The sequence below is a fragment of the Rattus norvegicus genome, chromosome 5, assembly GCF_036323735.1.
Source record: "Rattus norvegicus strain BN/NHsdMcwi chromosome 5, GRCr8, whole genome shotgun sequence".
NCBI lineage: Eukaryota > Metazoa > Chordata > Mammalia > Rodentia > Muridae > Rattus > Rattus norvegicus.
This window is the reverse complement of record NC_086023.1, coordinates 103,025,976-103,044,725: the sequence shown is the minus strand read 5'-3', so window position 1 is coordinate 103,044,725 and position 18,750 is coordinate 103,025,976. Positions and strand designations below refer to the sequence as shown.

Genomic DNA, 18,750 nt, shown 5'->3' with positions numbered 1-18,750 from the left:
TGTCACTCAGCCACTTCTCACAGCTGTGAGAACACTGGCCCGGAGCTGCAAACCAGATCCAGCTGGCCAGGCCAACTTAGCCAACAAGGGTTTGGCTTCCCTCATCCCAGTCCTCCTTCCCCTTACTGAAAGTGCAAGTTATTTCCTAAATAAAAACAAAGAACCTAACCACTGACCTCTCTCTGGCCCTGCTTACTCCATAGTTCTGCTAGTGGTTGTTGCTACGTCGGGGCTTCACGTATACCCTAAAATGCCTTGCTTTCCTAGCTATGAACTAAAAACGCAGTTCAGCAGCTGAGAGATGACTCAGCATTTGAGAGCACATGCTGCTCTTCTAGAAGAGCCAGGTTCAACTCCCAGCACCCTCATGGCAGCTCACCACTGTCCACAACTCCAGCCCCCAAAGATCTGATACCCTCTTCCAGCCTCTGAGACTACAGGCATGTACATACATACATTACATACATACATACATACATACATTACATACATACATACATACATTCAGGCAAAAATAAAATAAAATCTTTTTAAAGTATCACTCATAAGAAAGAATAGTAGGAACAAAAAAATGCCACATTGACACTCATCTATGGGTCAGAGAAAGAAATGTATACATCAATGCACATGTATAGGGCTTGCACATACACACATGCACACCCACGCAACATGAAAACAGAGACTATTTCATGGAGGAAGGGGTCATCATGAAAGAGGACAAGGGAGGGTTATAGACGGGGATGGATATGAAGAAAGTACACTGAGACACATATATGGAAACCCAGAACACTACCTGGGTTCGTCAGGAAGCTGCTTGTTCCTGGCCCCTGCCGTGCCTTCCCACTGCCTTCATCAAATCCTGCCTACTCATCCTCCATGTAGCATCCTTGCAGAAATGGAGACATTTGAATGACACAGTTCCAAGTTTAGGAAGGTGGGCAGACCAGTCATTGCTACTGTACAGGACCAGGTTCAGTTCCCAGTACCCATATGGTAGCTCACAACCACTTGAACTCCAGCTCCTGGGGATCCAATGGCCTCCTCTGGCCTCTGTGGATAAAGGCACACATGGGCTGCACACAGCTGCATATAAAATACTCATACAACATAAAATAGAAAAGATAAACCTAAAACATTTGTTTCAAGAGCCAGTTCACTCGTGACCCTCCCTTCGACTACAGACTACTGAGACAAGGAATTCCACAGGATTCAGAATTTCTCCAAGAATCTCACCCTAGAAGGAAAGACTGAAGCACACTGCCAGCCAACGAGGAAACAAGTCTCTCAGAAAGTGATTTCACATGGCTTTGACAACTTGTCAGACTACTGACAGGAAAGACTGGAGCCACAACAATGGTGATGGACAGGCCATACCCTGAGAAGGACTACTTAATTATAAATACTCCTCATCCTTTACTTAAACCTAACTCTCATGTCAGGATCCCAAAATGGGCTGAGTCACTAGACCCCTTTTTCTTTCTGCCCAATGAGGCCATAGAGAATATATCCTTTCTCTGGCTTTTACTAGTATTGCTTGTCTGGTTAAGTAGCCCACTGCAGGTGAGTGACTAGTCCTAACTTGTTAGGGCTGCCAGGGCCAGGGCTCTGAGCCTAACAGCACTGGTAACAACCTCCTACGGCAAGCCAGGGTCCAGGCCAATTTCTAGAGCAGTCATGCTAAAGTATGCTCTCCCACGGCCCAGCAGATGACTGGGTGGCCTGCTGCTCTCCACCTCCCTGTCTGGTGTAAGACCCTCTCTGACAGCCTAGTGTGGCCCAGAAAGCGCCTGCCTTGTCTGGAGCTGAAAAAGAGGATTCAGGCTTGTAGTTCACCTGGATCATTTAGTTCCCAAAGGAAAGACCTCCCCCAATTTTCACTACCTCACTCCCGTCCCCAGGAAAAGACTCTTAGTGTTCTACCTAGAGAAACAGGCTATAGAATGGTTATTTGGCACAACTTTCCCATTTCCTTATGGAGATAATTTTACCTGGGGACACAGATTAAGATGTCATTTCTCATCACCTAGATTATAGCAGGTGATATGCAGCACAATATGCAGGATGCTTTTTGTAGACCATGTCCAATAAGCCAGGGCCCGAGATCCACATTCTCCAAGACCAAAGATATGGCCCTGAAAGACTGGGGCACCCATACAATAGCTAGGTTCCTCCCAGGTACTGAGGAAGACAACCCAAAAAGTCTTTCTATCGATAATCCTGGGGGTGTGGTTAACAATGGAGACAAGGCTAGATTGTTCTACTGCAAGGATCAATTGCAAATGTCTGGGCCGTGGATATGTCTATGGGACTCTGGAAAGTCAAAGATGGTATGCTGACGGAAAGTGATAGACCCTCCATTTCCCAGGTTCCTCCTTGTATATGCGTGTATCATTCACAAGGATTTAAAGGCCATCCTCGGAGACACCACCGGAACCTGAAGGAAACAGACCAGATAAACAGTTCTCTGCACCCAAATCCCGTGGGAGGGAGAGCTAAACCTTCAGAGAGGCAGACAAGCCTGGGAAACCAGAAGAGACTGCTCTCTGTACATACATCTCGGACACCAGAGGAAAACACCAAAGGCCATCTGGAACCCTGGTGCACTGAAGCTCCCGGAAGGGGCGGCACAGGTCTTCCTGGTTGCTGCCCCCGCAGAGAGCCCGTGGGCAGCACCCCGCGAGCAAACGTGAGCCTCGGGACCACAGGTAAGACCAACTTGTCTGTTGCAAGAAGGCTGCCTGGTGAAATCGGGACACACAGAGGCAGAATTCCTCTAGGACCGGGCACGTCCTGTGTTTACCGGAAGTCCCACACCCGCGGATCCCAGCCCGAAGCAGCTCTCTGCTCCCAGACCCCGTGGGAAAGAGACCTCACCGCCTGGTCAGGTGGGCACTCCTGAGGCTGCATAAGCTCCCGGAAGGGGCGGCACAGGTCTTCCTGGTTGCTGCCGCCGCAAAGAGCCCGTGGGCAGCACCCCGCGAGCGAACTTGAGCCTCGGGACCACAGGTAAGACCAACTTTTCTGCTGCGAGAAAGCTGCCTGGTGAACTCAAGACACAGGCCCACAGGAACAGCTGAAGACCTGTAGAGAGGAAAAACTACACACCCGAAAGCAGAACACTCTGTCCCCATAACTGACTGAAAGAGAGGAAATCAGGTCTACAGCACTCCTGACACACAGGCTTATAGGACAGTCTAGCCACTGTCAGAAATAGCAGAACAAAGTAACACTAGAGATAATCTGATGGCGAGAGGCAAGCGCAGGAACCCAAGCAACAGAAACCAAGACTACATGGCACCATCGGAGCCCAATTCTCCCACCAAAGCAAACACGGAATATCCAAACACACCAGAAAAGCAAGATCTAGTTTCAAAATCATATTTGATCATGATGCTGGAGGACTTCAAGAAAGACGTGAAGAACTCCCTTAGGGAAACACAGGAAAACATTAATAAACAAGTAGAAGCCTACAGAGAGGAATTGCAAAAATCCCTGAAAGAATCGCAAAAATCCCTGAAAGAATTCCAGGAAAACACAATCAAACAGTTGAAGGAATTAAAAATGGAAATAGAAGCAATCAAGAAAGAACACATGGAAACAACCCTGGATATAGAAAACCAAAAGAAGAGACAAGGAGCTGTAGATACAAGCTTCACCAACAGAATACAAGAGATGGAAGAGAGAATCTCAGGGGCAGAAGATTCCATAGAAATCATTGACTCAGCTGTCAAAGATAATGTAAAGCGGAAAAAGCTACTGGTCCAAAACATACAGGAAATCCAGGACTCAATGAGAAGATCAAACCTAAGGATAATAGGTATAGAAGAGAGTGAAGACCCCCAGCTCAAAGGACCAATAAATATCTTCAACAAAATCATAGAAGAAAACTTCCCTAACCTAAAAAAAGAGATACCCATAGACATACAAGAAGCCTACAGAACTCCAAATAGATTGGACCAGAAAAGAAACACCTCCCGTCACATAATTGTCAAAACACCAAACGTACAAAATAAAGAAAGAATATTAAAAGCAGTAAGGGAAAAAGGTCAAGTAACATATAAAGGCAGACCTATCAGAATCACACCAGACTTCTCGCCAGACACTATGAAGGCCAGAAGATCCTGGACGGATGTCATATGGCCCCTAAGAGAACACAAATGCCAGCCCAGGTTACTGTATCCTGCAAAACTCTCAATTAACATAGATGGAGAAACCAAGATATTCCATGACAAAACCAAATTTACACAATATCTTTCTACAAATCCAGCACTACAAAGGATAATAAATGGTAAAGCCCAACATAAGGAGGCAAGCTATACCCTAGAAGAAGCAAGAAACTAATCGTCTTGGCAACAAAACAAAGAGAGTGAAAGCACACAAACATAACCTCCCATCCAAATATGAATATAACGGGAAGCAATAATCACTATTCCTTAATATCTCTCAACATCAATGGCCTCAACTCCCCAATAAAAAGAAATAGATTAACAAACTGGATACGCAACGAGGACCCTGCATTCTGCTGCCTACAGGAAACACACCTCAGAGACAAAGACAGACACTACCTCAGAGTGAAAGGCTGGAAAACAACTTTCCAAGCAAATGGTCAGAAGAAGCAAGCTGGAGTAGCCATTCTAATATCAAATAAAATCAATTTTCAACTAAAAGTCATCAAAAAAGATAAGGAAGGACACTTCATATTCATCAAAGGAAAAATCCACCAAGATGAACTCTCAATCCTAAATATCTATGCCCCAAATACAAGGGCACCTACATACGTAAAAGAAACCTTACTAAAGCTCAAAACACACATTGCACCTCACACAATAATAGTGGGAGATTTCAACACCCCACTCTCATCAATGGACAGATCATGGAAACAGAAATTAAACAGAGACATAGACAGACTAAGAGAAGTCATGAGCCAAATGGACTTAACGGATATTTATAGAACATTCTATCCTAAAGCAAAAGGATATACCTTCTTCTCAGCTCCTCATGGTACTTTCTCCAAAATTGACCATATAATTGGTCAAAAAACGGGCCTCAACAGGTACAGAAAGATAGAAATAATCCCATGCGTGCTATCGGACCACCACGGCCTAAAACTGGTCTTCAATAACAATAAGGGAAGAATGCCCACATATACTTGGAAATTGAACAATGCTCTACTCAATGATAACCTGGTCAAGGAAGAAATAAAGAAAGAAATTAAAAACTTTTTAGAATTTAATGAAAATGAAGGTACAACATACCCAAACTTATGGGACACAATGAAAGCTGTGCTAAGAGGAAAACTCATAGCGCTGAGTGCCTGCAGAAAGAAACAGGAAAGAGCATATGTCAGCAGCTTGACAGCACACCTAAAAGCTCTAGAACAAAAAGAAGCAAATACACCCAGGAGGAGTAGAAGGCAGGAAATAATCAAACTCAGAGCTGAAATCAACCAAGTAGAAACAAAAAGGACCATAGAAAGAATCAACAGAACCAAAAGTTGGTTCTTTGAGAAAATCAACAAGATAGATAAACCCTTAGCCAGACTAACGAGAGGACACAGAGAGTGCGTCCAAATTAACAAAATCAGAAATGAAAAGGGAGACATAACTACAGATTCAGAGGAAATTCAAAAAATCATCAGATCTTACTATAAAAACCTATATTCAACAAAACTTGAAAATCTTCAGGAAATGGACAATTTCCTAGACAGATACCAGGTACCGAAGTTAAATCAGGAACAGATGAACCAGTTAAACAACCCCATAACTCCTAAGGAAATAGAAGCAGTCATTAAAGGTTTCCCAACCAAAAAGAGCCCAGGTCCAGACGGGTTTAGTGCAGAATTCTATCAAACCTTCATAGAAGACCTCATACCAATATTATCCAAACTAGTCCACAAAACTGAAACAGATGGATCACTACCGAATACCTTCTACGAAGCCACAATTACTCTTATACCTAAACCACACAAAGACACAACAAAGAAAGAGAACTTCAGACCAATTTCCCTTATGAATATCGACGCAAAAATACTCAACAAAATTCTGGCAAACCGAATTCAAGAGCACATCAAAACAATCATCCACCATGATCAAGTAGGCTTCATCCCAGGCATGCAGGGATGGTTTAATATACGGAAAACCATCAACGTGATCCATTATATAAACAAACTGAAAGAACAAAACCACATGATCATTTCATTAGATGCTGAGAAAGCATTTGACAAAATTCAACACCCCTTCATGATAAAAGTCCTGGAAAGAATAGGAATTCAAGGCCCATACCTAAACATAGTAAAAGCCATATACAGCAAACCAGTTGCTAACATTAAACTAAATGGAGAGAAACTTGAAGCAATCCCACTAAAATCAGGGACTAGACAAGGCTGCCCACTCTCTCCCTACTTATTCAATATAGTTCTTGAAGTTCTAGCCAGAGCAATCAGACAACAAAAGGAGATCAAGGGGATACAGATCGGAAAAGAAGAGGTCAAAATATCACTATTTGCAGATGATATGATAGTATATTTAAGTGATCCCAAAAGTTCCACCAGAGAACTACTAAAGCTGATAAACAACTTCAGCAAAGTGGCTGGGTATAAAATTAACGCAAATAAATCAGTTGCCTTCCTCTATACAAAAGAGAAACAAGCCAAGAAAGAAATTAGGGAAACGACACCCTTCATAATAGACCCAAATAATATAAAGTACCTCGGTGTGACTTTAACCAAGCAAGTAAAAGATCTGTACAATAAGAACTTCAAGACACTGAGGAAAGAAATTGAAGAAGACCTCAGAAGATGGAAAGATCTCCCATGCTCATGGATTGGCAGGATTAATATAATAAAAATGGCCATTTTACCAAAAGCAATCTACAGATTCAATGCAATCCCCATCAAAATACCAATCCAATTCTTCAAAGAGTTAGACAGAACAATTTGCAAATTCATCTGGAATAACAAAAAACCCAGGATAGCTAAAGCTATCCTCAACAATAAAAGGACTTCAGGGGGAATCACTATCCCTGAACTCAAGCAGTATTACAGAGCAATAGTGATAAAAACTGCATGGTATTGGTACAGAGACAGACAGATAGACCAATGGAATAGAATTGAAGACCCAGAAATGAACCCACACACCTATGGTCACTTGATTTTTGACAAAGGAGCCAAAACCATCCAATGGAAAAAAGATAGCATTTTCAGCAAATGGTGCTGGTTCAACTGGAGGGCAACATGTAGAAGAATGCAGATCGATCCATGCTTATCACCCTGTACAAAGCTTAAGTCCAAGTGGATCAAGGACCTCCACATCAAACCAGACACACTCAAACTAATAGAAGAAAAACTAGGGAAGCATCTGGAACACATGGGCACTGGAAAAAATTTCCTGAACAAAACACCAATGGCTTATGCTCTAAGATCAAGAATCGACAAATGGGATCTCATAAAACTGCAAAGCTTCTGTAAGGCAAAGGATACTGTGGTTAGGACAAAACGGCAACCAACAGATTGGGAAAAGATCTTTACCAATCCTACAACAGATAGAGGCCTTATATCCAAAATATACAAAGAACTCAAGAAGTTAGACCGCAGGGAAACAAATAACCCTATTAAAAAATGGGGTTCAGAGCTAAACAAAGAATTCACAGCTGAGGAATGCCGAATGGCTGAGAAACACCTAAAGAAATGTTCAACATCTTTAGTCATAAGGGAAATGCAAATCAAAACAACCCTGAGATTTCACCTCACACCAGTGAGAATGGCTAAGATCAAAAACTCAGGTGACAGTAGATGCTGGCGAGGATGTGGAGAAAGAGGAACACTCCTCCATTGTTGGTGGGATTGCAGACTGGTACAACCATTCTGGAAATCAGTCTGGAGGTTCCTCAGAAAATTGGACATTGAACTGCCTGAGGATCCAGCTATACCTCTCTTGGGCATATACCCAAAAGATGCCCCAACATATAAAAAAGACACGTGCTCCACTATGTTCATCGCAGCCTTATTTATAATAGCCAGAAGCTGGAAAGAACCCAGATGCCCTTCAACAGAGGAATGGATACACAAAATGTGGTACATCTACACAATGGAATATTACTCAGCTATCAAAAACAACGACTTTATGAAATTCGTAGGCAAATGGTTGGAACTGGAAAATATCATCCTGAGTGAGCTAACCCAATCACAGAAAGACATACATGGTATGCACTCATTGATAAGTGGCTATTAGCCCAAATGCTTGAATTACCCTAGATGCCTAGAACAAACGAAACTCAAGACAGATGATCAAAATGTGAATGCTTCACTCCTTCTTTAAATGAGGAAAAAGAATACCCTTGGCGGGGAAGGGAGAGGCAAAGATTAAAACAGACACAGAAGGAACACCCATTCAGAGCCTGCCCCACATGTGCCCCATACATATATAGCCACCCAATTAGACAAGATGCATGAAGCAAAGAAGTGCAGACCGACAGGAGCCGGATGTAGATCGCTCCTGAGAGACACAGCCAGAATACAGCAAATACAGAGGCGAATGCCAGCAGCAAACCACTGAACTGAGAATAGGTCCCCCGTTGAAGGAATCAGAGAAAGAACTGGAAGAGCTTGAAGGTGCTCGAGACCCCAAAAGTACAACAATGTCAAGCAACCAGAGCTTCCAGGGACTAAGCCACTACCTAAAGACTATACATGGACTGACCCTGGACTCTGACCTCATAGGTAGCAATGAATATCCTAGTAAGAGCACCAGTGGAAGGGGAAGCCCTGGGTCCTGCTAAGACTGAACCCCCAGTGAACTAGACTATGGGGGGAGGGCGGCAATGGGGGGAGGGTTGGGAGGGGAACACCCATAAGGAAGGGGAGGGGGGAGGGGGATGTTTGCCCGGAAACCAGGAAAGGGAATAACACTCGAAATGTATATAAGAAATACTCAAGTTAATAAAAAAAAAAAAAAAGCCATCCTCAAGGAGACCACACCCCTTAACAGCTACAAACACTGGCTCTGGTCTTCAACAATAAGAACAAGGATTTTGGATCAATAGCTTTGGATGGATACATGCATCTCTGAAAGGCTAAAAATACATTACACAAGCTCCTGTCTATCATACTATCATAACAATGTATGTGGCCCACGGTAGAAAATAGGATAAATAGTGGGCTCTCAAGCTCATGCCTTCTTTCCAATGCATGGCAGCTGTCAGACAACACAGAGTCCGTCTCCTGTTCCAGGATGAGACACTGCAGTCAGGTCAGTGAGCTTCTACAAACACATCACACTATGTGACTATGGGCATAGGGTAGGGCTTCCTGCTACTCCCTGGTATCACAGCTCAGACATTTCTGGAAGAAAGGCTCTCAGACTGTTCTGGGACTAAGCTTTTGAGGGTAGGGGTACAATGTTCTTTACATCCACTGCCACCACTGGTCTAAACTGGACTAAAGTCTTCTTATCAGGAGGCTCTTGGCCTTCAGAGCCTTCTGGAAGTACACTCTGCTCTGGATTTAATGACATCTCTCTCCAAAAACACAGCTTTGTCCTGGCTTCCACCTTCAGTGCCCTTGTTTGTTCTCTGCTCCCTATTTTTCTGGTTGAAGAAGGACGTTGTCTGTCTATGAGTGGAAGCCAGAGTGAGCCCATGGTTTAGGAAGTAATAGGCAACTCCATACAGAAACCCAAGTTGGGGTTTGTTTTTATTTTTAGTGGTTTTGTTGTTTGGTTGGTTGTTCCAGCAATCAGAGTTTTACTGGTTTTCTTTCTGTTTTTCAACTTAACATTTTCATGAATCCCTACCCTTTGGCCGCCATACCATCCATCTAACAGCTCCTGCCCAAAAGGCTTTCTCTCTTGCTACAGAGATATTTATACATCCAGGCTCATCACTACTCTCTTTGCCACAGCCTAGGAAGGACTCGACAAAATGGCCGTCACCTGAGAAATGGATACTGAAAAGGTGATACGTCTGTAGAACAGAATAATACTTAGCTGTAGAGAAAAGAATTGAATCATGAAATGTGCATATAAATGAACGGAAGTAGAGAAATTATACAAGGTGAGTTCACCCAGGCTCTGCATGCCCTCTCTCGTATGAGAGGCCTAGCTTTGAATGTTCTGTTTCGTGTGTTTAACAGGACGCTCGAGCAGAGGCTGATGGGACACACGGGGATGCAATAAAATATGTGTGAAGTGAAAACAGAGAGGGAGAAGAGTTCAAGCAGACAATAGGGACCAGGAACTGGGGGCCACAGCAGACTTAATTGAAATAAGCTGTGAATGAAGAAGCTACTTGGGACCCTAAGATCTTGCAATCCCAGTAAAAATCTATTCTGTAACAGAAGAGGATATGAGAACATATGTAACATGAAAGACCGAGGGAGAACATGGAAGGTGACGAACCACACTGACGAGAGCTGGCACGGAGAAGAGGGGAAGGAGTAGGTTAGCCTGAAGTAAGAGTGCACGAAGAAGCCATATGAAACCAGACTTGTTTACAGTCCAATTTTAAAACTATTTCTTCAAAGGAAGTTCGGCCAAGAACACCCAAATGCTGCTCTCAGCAGACGTGGGTTATTAAATGGACATCTCTGTGCAACACACAGGTCACCTTCTGTGCTGGACACTTTGTCAGCTTCACGAGCTAGAGTGGAATAAGGATCCTCAACTGAGAAAATGCCTCCATGTGAGGCATTTCCTTACCTACAGGCAAAAACTGTGGGCATTTTTTTAATTAATGATTGATGTGGGAAGTCCCAGCCCATTGTGGGTGGTGTCACCCTTTGGTAAGTGGCCTGAGTTGTATAAAAAAGCAAGCTGAGAAGAAGCGAGAAACTAATCGTCTTGGCAACAAAACAAAGAGAATGAAAGCACACAAACATAACCTCACTTCCAAATATGAATATAACGGGAAGCAATAATCACTATTCCTTAATATCTCTCAACATCAATGGCCTCAACTCCCCAATAAAAAGACATAGATTAACAAACTGGATACGCAACGAGGACCCTGCATTCTGCTGCCTACAGGAAACACACCTCAGAGACAAAGACAGACACTACCTCAGAGTGAAAGGCTGGAAAACAACTTTCCAAGCAAATGGTCAGAAGAAGCAAGCTGGAGTAGCCATTCTAATATCAAATAAAATCAATTTTCAATTAAAAGTCATCAAAAAAGATAAGGAAGGACACTTCATATTCATCAAAGGAAAAATCCACCAAGATGAACTCTCAATCCTCATCTTCGATTGGTTTATATACAAGTGTGCAATTTCTAGGCTTGAAAGTAAAATGATGCTATCTGGTGCTGGATAGAGGAGCCTTATTTTTTATTATGGCAGCTTGCTATTTTTGTAATATGGTGATTTGGTTGAACACATTAAAGTACAGTAGTAACTGATCTCCCCCTCTTCCTGGATGAGTGAGGAGATGATTAAAGGTTGATGTCAGCATCCATGAGCATATTCAGATGAGCTTCTGCTTCTGTTGAAAAGGATGCTGTGTTTGATTGTGGTCCGAAGCTTTGAAGCACTACTTGGCATCTCCTTCCTTGGAGGTCTCACTGTTTAAACATAACAGATTTGATAGCTTGTTGGTAAGGTGAGGTACAGCTTGTCTCCACTAGGTCATCTTCATGTGAATCCGGTGGTTATACGGTTTTGTTCTAGGGATATTTCATTTTTTTAATAACGGTTTTAGCTGACATTCATGGAGAGAATGAATCCTTAGAAGTGTGCCACTAGTGAAAGGAAATCCTGTCTAGAGTATGTTTCTTTACAAAGCTGTGTCACACCATCCTTTGGGCTCTCTGCTGGAAAAGTAGAATCAAGTCTCAAATAATGCCTTTTAAATTGTATCCTCTAGTATTATAGATGTAGGACAGTACTGTATCATACCTCTGTGGATGTAAAATAGCTTGTACCTGCTTTATGATACGTAGTAGTGACCGTGCTTTATCAGAGCTGTTTTTAATGATGTTGCTCAGAATGTTTTCTTTCCAGATGATGATTGAGAAGCTAATTTAAAAAAAAAATGGTGCCAGGTACCACAAGAGTAACAGAACTGTGCTGTTTTCTCGGGTTTTGTTTTTTTACTTTTTTTTTTTAATGGAGTGTGCTGGATGTCTCTACAGTTTTGTTCAGATGACTGCAGAACCTGGAAAAGCTGTTGCTGCTGTTGATGCATAACACACTGCTATTATTGGTCTTTTTATATAAATATAAATATATATATATACAGATATATAATTTGAATTTTTTGAAACTTTACCTGTGCTGTCAACTTTCAAAAAAAGTATCCCCGTTTACTGTGTTGAGTTGGCACTGTACAGAAATTAACAGCCATATTGGTCTAGAAATGTTGAACTTAAGTTTTTTCCATTTGTGCAGGGGTAACACACTGTATTAAATATGTAAGGTCTTATATACGTGGGTTTGATTACAAAAACTAATAAAGTATTCTCTAAATAAAAAAAAAAAAGCAAGCTGAGCAAGAATGGAAAGCAAGCCAATAAGCAGCATTCCTCTGCTGTCTCTACTTCCGTCCCTGCCTCCAGGTTTCTATTCAGCTAGAGTTCCTACCTTAGTTTCCCTCTACTCTGGGCTATGGGGCGTGCATGGAAGCCTAATAAACTCGCCCTTCCCAAGTTGCTTTGGTCAGCATCAGAAAGAAAACAGAAACTTCCCAACAAATTACTGGTCAAAGAAGCTCCAGAGGAACCCAAAGTAACCCAGTAACTACCATTGCTATGGCTTCTAACAGAACTAGATATAAGACCCTATTGCTGAAGTCACCACACACGGGTGGCAGGACACAGAAAAACCGAGACTAAAATGACTGGGGAACTCTCCTAGCACTGGAAGGGGCGATGCAGGCTGCTGGTGGAGAAAAAACATCAGTGGTCTTGTCCAGCACTGGGCCTGCATGCTACAACACTGACCTGCCAACCAAGGTGTGCCAACTAGGACAATAGCGCTATACCATTTATGGAGGTAATCCTAGCATAGCAATCCAATCTCCTGGCTGGAATTTTGGCCTTCTCCACAAGAGGAAATTCATGCCTGGTATTGTAAACATGGTCAAATCCCAGGGCTACAGAAGTCATAGGCCCTGAAGAAGAACCTATTGATGTTGTTTTTGCTACATGGTTATAAGGTCAAACTGCCTTCTAAATATTTATACACACACACACACACACACACACACACACACACACATCTGTGCTGCTGGTCAGAAAAGCGTCATTATCTAAGATTTATTTATATTTTATGAATGATTTCTCCCATGTATGTTTGTGTGCCATGTATATGCCAGAAGAACTGGAGTTGTAGATGGTTGCAAGCTGACATGTATGTTCTGGTAACTGACCCCAGGCCTTCTGCAAGATGAGCAAATGCTCTGAACTGCGGAGCCATCTCTCCAGCCACAAAAAGGCTGACTGTAGTGAGCAGTAGTTAAAGCACAGATACCTTACTGTTCCAAGCGCTAAGAGTAAGTCACGGTGAGTACGCAGCTCGGCACATTTAACAAGAGGAGTCGGGGGGAATGTAAGGCTGGAGGATGAAGCCTCAGAATATCGTCTTCTGGACATGATATGGCTGTTGCACACAGGAACTCACTTCCACAGGATCGAGCCAGCTAAAATTTCCAGCATGGAGGGGTGAGGGCCCAGACCACACCCCTACCTGAGGAGCTACTGAGGGTGCTGGCTGCTTGGGAAGGGAGAATCATGTGTCTTAGGAGTATGACCACTAGAAGGCTGCCCATGCCCTAATAAGTGACGGCACACCCATACACATACGAGCACCTACCTACTGACCCCAGTGGGTTAAAAATAAAAGTAAGGGCTGGAGAGATGGCTCAGCAGTTAAGAGCACTGAGTGTTCTTCTAGAGGTCCTGAGTTCAATTCCCAGCAACCACATAGTGGCTCACAGTCATCTGTAATGAGATCTGATGCCCTCTTCTGGTATGACTGAGAGAGTGACGGTGTACTAATATATATTAAAATAAATCTTTTTAAATAAATAAATAGATGCCAAAGGAGAACATAAAGTTGGGAGATATCCCAGTAAGAGTAAAGAGAGACTATTATCAACACACATCAAACATATGTATGAATCTTTCAAGGAATAGATAAATTTTTTTAGATGTAGTTCATGGTTTTTGCTGAGTAAAAAAATAAATATTATTCCAATGTAAAAAGAAAACAAAAATCTCTATTTTATAGGCTAGCTAAAATTAAAATTAATTTTTAACAATTCTGAGAGATAAGGACTAGCTAAAGGAAGTGGTCACTAAGAAGTGGGCCTTGCACTTCCAGACTCACTAAGATGTGGCGAAGCAACCTCATGTTCCTCCGACACTGACGAGAGTTGTTCTGGCACCGCAGCACCCTTTCCAGCCTGAGCAGTGAGCGAAAATCAACCATTCTCGCCCAGTGTGGTGGTGCGTGCCTTCAAACCAGCACTCAGGATGTAGAGGAAGAGAGACGTCTGCGAGTTCCAGACCAGCCTGATCTACATAGTTAAGTTCCCAGACAGTCGGGGCTATATAAAGAAACCTTGTCTCAAAAAAGAAAACCAAAAACATACTCATACTCATACTCATACTCATACTCATACTCATACTCATCGTCATCTATCCTTCTGGAAGGACGCTCTTGTCAGGTACGCAGTCAGTACTCATTCACTTACACGCTCTGATCCCTCAAGTAACATGGTTCTCATACCACATAGACAAGAGATTTCCCATTACACAGGGAAAGAAGCAATGGCACAGGGGACGCGATCTGCAGGACAGGTCCGTGAGCTTTAATCGTTTAGCTGTCAGTACTACAGTTGTTATTAACTTGAATCATTAAAACACAGTGACATGGAAATGACAGATAGCCAGGGGCTAGATTGGTCACTTGCTTTCACTGTGACACAATGATAAAATGACTTTCCAAGCAGAAAAGAAACCAGTAAGATGACTGAGTGGGTAAAAACACCCGATGCCAAGTCTGAATTCAATCCCTGGAACCCACCCGTCAGAGAAAACCAACTTCCTGTTGGCTGTTTTTCAGACCTCCACAAGGACGCCACGGTGCTCACACACCCAGGTACATGGGTATGCACACTTGCACTAAATAAAAATAATGCTAAAAATTTTAAATTAAAAACTGAGAAAGGGGGTTGGGGATTTAGCTCAGTGGTAGAGTGCTTGCCTAGCAAGCGCAAGGCCCTGGGTTCGGTCCCCAGCTCTGTAAAAAAAAAAAAAAAAAAAAAAAAAAAAAGGAAAAACTGAGAAAGACGTCCACAGTTTTGTAAGTTTCAGACCAAGGTAACCTGGCTTCTTTGCTCATGGGCCCAGCATAAGACGAAATGTCATGGCAAAGAGGATGTAGTGCGGTGAAGCCCCAAGCATCATAAGCAGCCAGGGGGCAGAGGGAACCGCAAAGTATTGGAGAAACATTACACCCTTCAAAGCCACACCCTCGGCCACCTGCTTCCTCCCCCTCCCAATGACGACGTGAAACTATAAACTATAAACCCTCCAGCAGAGTAACCCTTGAACTGGGTCAGAGTCCTCACGAAGCAGCCGCAGACTAGGCCTTCAGCACATTCGCCTTTTTGGAGACACTTCCTCTCCAAACCACAACAGGGCCATTATATAAAAGAACTAGAGGTTCTGAGTACTTAGAATTGTCAGCTGACACTTGCTAGAATACAAAATTTGAGCAAAACTCCCAACCTCCTTAACAGAAATAATAGCAAAACAAAACTTCAGGAGAGAATTTCTTGGGAGTCCAACTAACTACCAACAGATGCAGGTGAGAGGTTCTTAGGGCAGACATCTTGAAAGGCCCAGTCCCACCAGTGGAGACTCCTGTACATCCACGGAACAGACTCATCTACCTTCCGCTTTGACTTTGGCAGGGCAAGGATCTTATTAGTTCACCAGAGATATTTATTATCTCATGACTCTAAGTCTTCTAACCCCTGAGAGCCCAATCCGCCTTCTCGGCAGGTTTACTTCTTACATCAAAGCAAAACTAAAGAAACACACTAGACTTCTCATAAAGGCTCTCATATATATTTCTGTGCTGCTTAATATTTAAACATACATTTGAATATTTAAAAGTATTCAAACATATTAAATGTGCAGATTCAAGCAAGGATTAAAATAAAACAAGTGAAACTATCCTGAGACTAACATATATAGAATATGACCCTAGAGAAGGCAAGAAAATTCAGCTAAGGGCCAGTGAGATGGCTCAGCAAGTATAACGCTTGCACACAAGCCCAGAGACCTGAGTTTAAAACCCGCATACAGATGAAAGAATACTGACTCGCCAAAGCTTTCTTTTGATGTCTACTAACATGCCCCAACAAACAGTAATACATAAAACAAATTTTAAAAGGAAAGAAGGGGTTGGGGATTTAGCTCAGTGGTAGTGGTAGTGCGCTTGCCTAGCAAGAGCAAGAAGGCCCTGGGTTTGGTCCTCAGCTCCAGAAAAAAAAAAAAAAAAAAAAAAAAAAAAAGGAAAGGAAAGAAGAAGTTTGGGTTAAGAAGTACCTTTTAAGCTATAACTATGGCCCATGGTTGTAATCCCAGTGACTAGGAAGGCTGAAGCAGAGCTTCCAAGTTTGAGGGCTACCTACACTACATTAAAAAGTTCACAACCAGCCAGGGCAATGATGTGGAACTCTAACTCAATACAAAAATATAATACAGAATTAGGTGTGATATCATGAATCTTTAATCTTACCAAGTGAGAGGTACAGGCGGGCAGATTTCTGTTTGAGGCCAGCCTGGTCAACATAGCTAGTTCTAGGCTAGCCAGAGATACACAGGATATATCCTGCCAGAAGAGACAAACAGAGAGAGAGAAAGAAAGCGGGGGAGGGAGTAAAGCTACCAATGATGACTCTTGTTTTGAGAACAATGGTTTGAAATACCTACTATCAAGAAATTTTTTGAAACATGCTAAAATCTTCCATTTTTATAGTATTGGTGGAAACTTTTGAGCTAGAAAAGAATACGATCTTCAGGACTCGGATGCTGACACCCACTTGTGAACTAAGAGTCCTCACCCTCACCAAGATTCTATTTTCCTGTCTGAAACACTGGTGTTAAAGGGGAGAGGAGAAAACTCAGTCAGCAGTGTGTATGCCGCACAAGCCTGAGGACCTGAGCCGAGATGTGTAACTGCAGCTCTGGGGAAATGATCTCTGGAGCTCGCTGACCAACCAGCCTAGCTGAATGGGTGAGCTCCTGGTTCAGGAGGTCCATGATGAAAACATGGAGAACAAATGAGAAAAACCATCCACATCGGCCTCCAGCTTCCAGATGCAAATGCACAGATGCAACACACAGACACATGCACACTCGTATCTCATACACACACAAACATGCACACTCGTATCACACACACACACACACACACATACACACACACACACACACACAGACACACACAGGATAAAGAAACAGTAGCTACTTTGTAGCAGGTCAGGTTAGTTAAATGAAAGTATTTGGTAACCATGTACAAAGAACTATAATGCATGTCTCTTCCCCACCAGTTGTAACATTATTGCAACTCCTGTTATTTCTGCAGTTTAAAGAAATCCTAAGCATTATCTCCCCACGAAGCTTATAAATCAAAATGTTTAAGACACCAGTATAGTAATTAAAAATGCATGTACATGAATATATTTGCTTTCAGTGTATAAATGCATTTCTGGGACTTCTTAGAACACTTCAGAGCAAGAGAGCACCTCCATATTTCCCATTATCGAGGGTCTCTGCATGTGTCTTTTTTTTTTTTTTGGTTCTTTTTTTTTCGGAGCTGGGGACCGAACCCAGGGCCTTGCGCTTCCTAGGTAAGCGCTCTACCACTGAGCTAAATCCCCAGCCCCTCTGCATGTGTCTTATGAAGACCTTTGCTCCTCTGTCCACCAGACATTAATAGCAGCTTAATCGTATCCAAAGGATGCCCCTTCGAACTCGGCATTCAGAGAACCTCACACAGACTTAGGTTTTACCACATGATACTCACAAGTTCAGCTTTGCACAACTCTCCTGGGCATTATGCTTCTCTCGCTCATACGCACTCTCAACCTCTTTGAATTCATTCTTGATCATTTCCAGGTCAGCCACAGCCTCTGCCTGACTGGCTTTTTCTACTTGTAAAGCTCCTTCGAGGTCTCGAATCCGTAACTACCAGATGACAGAGAAGTAAATTTTTTCCATTAATTCATTCATTCATTTTACATCCCAATCAGAGTCACCCTCCCCTTCACCTCTGAGAAGAGAGAAACCCCTTCCTGGAAACCAAGCCACCCTAGCACCTCAAGTCAGTGCAGGACTAAGTATGACCCCCACTGAGACCAGAGCAGACAGCCCAGTTAGGAGAGCAGGATCCACAGATAGGCAAGAGAGTCAGGGTAAGCCCTGCTCCAGTTGTTGGGGTAACACACATGAAGATCAAGCTGCACATCTGCTACATATGTATAGAGGAAGATGGGCACAGAGACCCACAGCCAAACGAAAGACAGAAGGAATTTTTAAAAAGTTAAGACATGTTTGTTTCTATTTTAAATTGAATAGACTATTTTATCAAAAACAGATCTTATCATTTATCTAAACATTTCTTTCTGCTTTTGTTTTAAAAGAAAATAAACAAGGTGGTTTCGAACCCTAGGTCCTCTTCCCTCTGCCTCCTTCAGCAAATCCTACCAGGCTGCACCAGCATGCATTCAAGCAACATTATATGGATTC

General features: G+C 42.7%; 1 protein-coding gene across 18 annotated transcripts in view; it reads right to left on the bottom strand.

Annotated features, from left to right (window-relative positions):
• Nucleotides 1-18,750, bottom strand: part of Ccdc171 (coiled-coil domain containing 171) — a 483,978-nt gene that overhangs the window by 405,015 nt on the left and 60,213 nt on the right. For all 18 annotated transcript variants that reach the window (XR_010066462.1, XR_010066463.1, XR_005504531.2 and 15 more), the window contains one exon: nt 18,029-18,189. Coding sequence is in view for 15 of the 18 variants with exons in the window: in XM_039110657.2 (XP_038966585.1) it covers nt 18,029-18,189 (161 nt within the window). In the remaining 3 variants the exon portion in view is untranslated. The remainder of the gene's footprint in view (nt 1-18,028; nt 18,190-18,750) is intronic.